Below are 4,704 nucleotides of genomic sequence, written 5' to 3' on the forward strand. Positions count from 1 at the left end.
GTGTGTGTGTGTGTGTGTGTGTGTGTGTGTGTGTGTGTGTGTGTGTGTGTGTGTGTGTTATCACTGCTCAGAAAATAGCATGACCATCCTGGTCATATAGACAATTCAAAGCCTGTGTTAGGATTTGTTACCTAACTGAACATGTTTCTATTCCACTTCATCTTTTTAAAATGTATTTACGATGTTCAGCAGAATACTCATACAGTGATTTGATAGATTGATGACATATCACAGTTTCTGAACAGATTATGTGTTAGTAAAATACAAATGTGTTCTTGTCTTTTAAGGAGCTGTAGCTGACTTGTCTGCCCTATTGTTGGCATGTGAACTGAACACAGCACACTCTAGTGGATCTGATATCCAGTGACCTTTCTGGATGAGTCAACAGAGGTGGCCCACTTAATGAACTGAAGCAGACACAAACATCTAGAGTCCTGGGACCTGACCTGCTATTCCATTCTGCTGGCATTACAGACCATATGTGGAGTTTTACTCAGAAAAGGAAAATATAGACAATTCCAAAAGGGCCTTGAAGTGGCCTTGTCATTTATTAAAGAGTAGAGTAACAATGGAAATACAGATGATAATTAAAAAATMTCCCTTTTAAAATCCAAGTCAAATTACATCAGTGACCACCAGAGCCAAAAAGCCTTAAACAGACAGCTTTCCCTAGAGCTCCTGGACTTACAAAAGTTGTGGAAGACATTTCTGTGGTTTGATAACAGAAGTATTATTTTATTTTTATATGTGTCTAAATTTAAATGGAAGGATACCAAAATGATTGAAGAGAAAAGTAAAATGTGTCTAAACTGAGTGAGCGACTACAGTGTATTGTCATCCAGGTCTCTCTCTCTCTCTCTCACAGCAAGACAGCATTTAAAAATATTTTAAAWAYCAATCAACAGGTTAAATTTGAAGGTTTTAAATACTATTCAACATTGTCTTTTCTTTTCTTATCGCTTAATGTTTACTTGACAATGTCCCAGCAGTAACAACCTTTCAATGTCCTCTACTTCGTTCTGTCAACAAAGGATATTATTGCACTGAGTAAACACTCTCAAGTCATCCATATTGGTAGCTAATTCATTCGTTTTTGCCTAAACCAAAGGCTGAGGGGGAGACCCCAGGTAGAGATAGTCCATCAGCCTGAAGGTGTGGAGGGGGAGGGGCTCAGACCTCAGACTCCAGACTGGATACCCTGCCCCAGGTCTTTGGCACATAGGGACTGTTGACTCTTCTGGCCACCAGGACCTCCCTCCGATCCCTGCTCCCAGACCCGGGCAGGGGGGGCTCCTCCCGCGACCGKCCCACCGCMCCCTCGTAGCCCCCAAACATATTGTTCTGGTACACRACCTGCCGGTCCCCCATACGGGGCASKAGGGCATTGTTGTTAGGGCAGTGGCTTGCACAGGGGAACAAGTGGCACATGTCCTTGTCGTAGAACTGCCCGGGCCCCTGGGGCAGCGGCCCCACGTATACAGGCAGGTCTGTGTAGGAGTTCAGGTAGGTGGAGTAGTGTCTGTGCACCACGGTGGAGGAGGAGCGCCGCAAAGCGGCTGCGTTCTGCAGGATAGCCTCCCTGTAGGATGGTAGCCGGGTGGACTGGGAGCACTTGAGCTTCTGCTGCTTGTAGGGGTAGGAACGCATATGGGCCGGGTCTAGGTAGGCAGGCTCAGCGGCCAGGGGGTAGCACAGGTTGTTCCCCTGGCTGCCGTAGAGCTTATGGGGCTTGGGGTTGGCCACCACTACGCGGGGGAACAGGTCAGGCATAGTGGAGGGCTTCTCGCCCAGCTGGCGGATCCTGTCACTGCTCCAGGTGGCCTTGAGAAAAGAGGCTCGGCGATTGACCTTGTCGTTCCCCAGCAAGGGCACATCCTCCATTTTAGGCTCCAGGTAGGGCTTCATGCAGGAGTTGCAGCTGGCACTGCCGCTAGGGTAGTGGCCCCCCATGCAGGCCATGGTTGATGCAGAAGGGGCATGGTTGTTCAGGAGGTGGTTGGCCCTCAGCTCAGCCAGACAGGAGGTTGGCTCATCATAGTCGTTCCTCCCCCTGGTGTCTTGGGCCTCAGAAAACACGTAGCTGTGGGACCTCTTCTTCCTGCCCATGTGGTCAGGGGGGTAGCTGAACTTCCGTCCCAGGGGCCCCTTGTGGTGTTCCACATAGATGTCAGGCACCTGGAACTCTCTGTAGGGGACAAACGGGGAGGTGGGGTGCCGGGGCTGGCTCTCCACATACAGCCTGCTGCTGTGGTGGGGGTGTGGGTTGTGACTGGAGGTGCTGGGGGGAGCAGGGTCCCTCATGGCGATGTGGGGGCTGCTGAGGCTGGAGATGGGTAGGGTTCTCTCGTAGAAGTGGTGGCTGCCACGGGCCGGAAGGGTGTAGCGGAGCGGGGTAGGGCGCGTCACCACCCTGGATTTGTCCAGCAGGGGCTGGGTGGCGCTGTCCGAGTAGTGGATGGGGAAGGTGGAAGCGAGCGCCCTCTGGGGGTAGGGCGAGTGGTTGTCCGTGATGCTGGAGATGTAGGGCAGGCGGCTGTGGCCCATGTCTATAGTGGTTGCCACCCGAGGCGGAAGGCCAACCCGCACATTGTCGGCTCCTCGCCGGCTCCAGTTCTCTATGGTCTTGGTGGCATTGTCCAGGGAGTTCTCCACTCTGGTCGAGGTCACGATGTCCTTGGCTGTCTGCAGCATCTTCAGCATGTTGGCCTGGGTGTAGTTGGTGGTGACGTCAGGGTTCTGCAGGTTTCCGTTGCGGTCAGAGTCCTCCACACCGTTGAAGCAGCTGTAGATTCCCTGCAGAGACAGCAAATGAGGAGGAGATTAGCATCCATCAAAAACCCTTGTCAGATTTTGGAACAGATCCAAATTTCTCACCCGACACAAAGTTTGACAAGATTAAATCCCACAGGTGTTAATTATCTTTGGCCATTGTTTCTAATCATGACTTTAGAAAACATTATTGCTTGTGTTGATAACATTCACTTTGAGCAATACAATTTCTATTAACCTGTCTGACCAATGAAGTGAAGACAATTACACAGAGAAGTGTGAAAGCCAGATTAGATTCAGGATTGTCCAAAATAGTTTATAGACAATTTGTTTTGTTTTGAAAGCTTGTATGCATTCAGGTCGGTGTTAAACACACAAAAAACTGTGCAAGACAGTAAATGAAAAAGCAGCAGCTGACCATGCACTTGCTAAATTAGTTTTCCAATTTTTATTCGGCCGGGTTTATTTTACTTTCAAATTGGGTCTCAGTCTAGAATGSTTAATTTCACCTCACCACTGTCAACACTGAGATGGATTGTTAATGGGCCTATTTAAATTCAATGTCAGACGGATCAGGACCGTAACAGTATTGCACGGTCTCCATAAAGTAATTTTATGGCTTTTTATAKATTTTATTTTTGCATCATTTTTCTTTTAGTGCCCTTGAAATATCCTGATCATGTACAGCTTTGACTTAGTGCATTACCAATATTTCCCAAGCATTACTGTGAGGCTAAAATCTAAGAAAGACTGAGAACTTTATGGTCAGGAAGTAGACATTTTTTTTCTGCTGTGTTTGTGAAAAGAGAAACAACACATTTTATGGTTTCTTAGACTTTTCAAAATTATGCCGTTGTTGCTGCTTTCATTGAATTGTTGCTTACACTTTATGTCATTTCTTTATGGAATTCATTACTATAAAAAACGGTTTTATACCTTAGATTAACAGATCAACTTTCCCATGGTGATTGGACCACATTCTCTCTGCAGAACCCAAGACCTTCGCAATCTAAGACATGCCTCAGTGTGTACATCCCTATACATTAGGCCTATGTACCCTTTCCACCCCTGTCCCTCGMAAGAAGGGTCAGCCACACCTACCCTGCTYATGGCGAGCAGGAAGTCGAGGCGTTCAGACTTGCGTACTGAGTGTCTCAGCTTCCAGTAGAGCAGATGTTCCCAGCTGAACACCAGGAGACTGAGCCCCATGGCCACCAGTAGCATGTAGAAGACGCCCGCCATGTTATCTATGTCCAGCTTACTGCTCATCACCTCCTTCTTCTCGTTACGACAGATCCCTGTGAGCCACACCGTCTGCAGCTTCTGTGTGTCACCTGCAGCGAGCGGGAAGAACAGAACACAGAGAGGCTTGAAGGTGTTCATTAAAACACTCTTGCGCCGGTTGTTGTCATTGTGTGTCAATGCCAATCTCACACCCTCATCACTCCCCTCGACCAGCCCCGACTCAGCATTTTACACTTGTTGTTCCCTGGATCACAGTCAAAACTCTATGTTACAGTACCTCTGAGTGATCCATGGTGCAATGTACGCCAGTATTTTCATTAAAGTTTTGTTTTTTCTAATCTCAAGGCTCTTCGGGTCTATACTAGCTTACTTGTGTGAGTTACGCATTTTTATCATTAATGGGCAGTTTACCAGTTTAGCAAATTTGGGAGTATTTGGGACCTAAAATGATAAGTACAGCTAAGATTTACAGTTAGCCGCCCATCCCACTCCACACGGGGTTAATTGTAATTTACCATCAGCTAGGAACTGGAGCAGGGCCAGGTCTATAGGACGTTTCCATCGGGACTCCTTCTGCAAGGCGATGCCGTAGCCAGTGGTGGCAAAGACCTTCCCACTGCCGATGGTCACCAGCTTACAGCCCTCGTCTTTACCTGCCATGTAGTTCAGCACAGCAGCGTCATAGATGAA

At 47.9% G+C, this 4,704-nt stretch overlaps 1 protein-coding gene across 1 annotated transcript in view; it reads right to left on the reverse strand.

Moving 5' to 3' along the window:
- Positions 1-516: 516 nt before the first annotated feature.
- LOC111980118 (glutamate receptor ionotropic, NMDA 2C-like) overlaps positions 517-4,704 on the reverse strand; it is a 50,803-nt gene continuing 46,615 nt past the window's right edge. Inside the window, 3 exon segments of the mRNA XM_070449791.1 lie at positions 517-2,793; positions 3,871-4,103; positions 4,530-4,699. Of these exon segments, the coding sequence (XP_070305892.1) occupies positions 1,171-2,793; positions 3,871-4,103; positions 4,530-4,699 (2,026 nt within the window). The 3' untranslated portion in view covers positions 517-1,170.

Source organism: Salvelinus sp. IW2-2015, linkage group LG20 (assembly GCF_002910315.2).
Source record: "Salvelinus sp. IW2-2015 linkage group LG20, ASM291031v2, whole genome shotgun sequence".
Classification (NCBI taxonomy): domain Eukaryota; kingdom Metazoa; phylum Chordata; class Actinopteri; order Salmoniformes; family Salmonidae; genus Salvelinus; species Salvelinus sp. IW2-2015.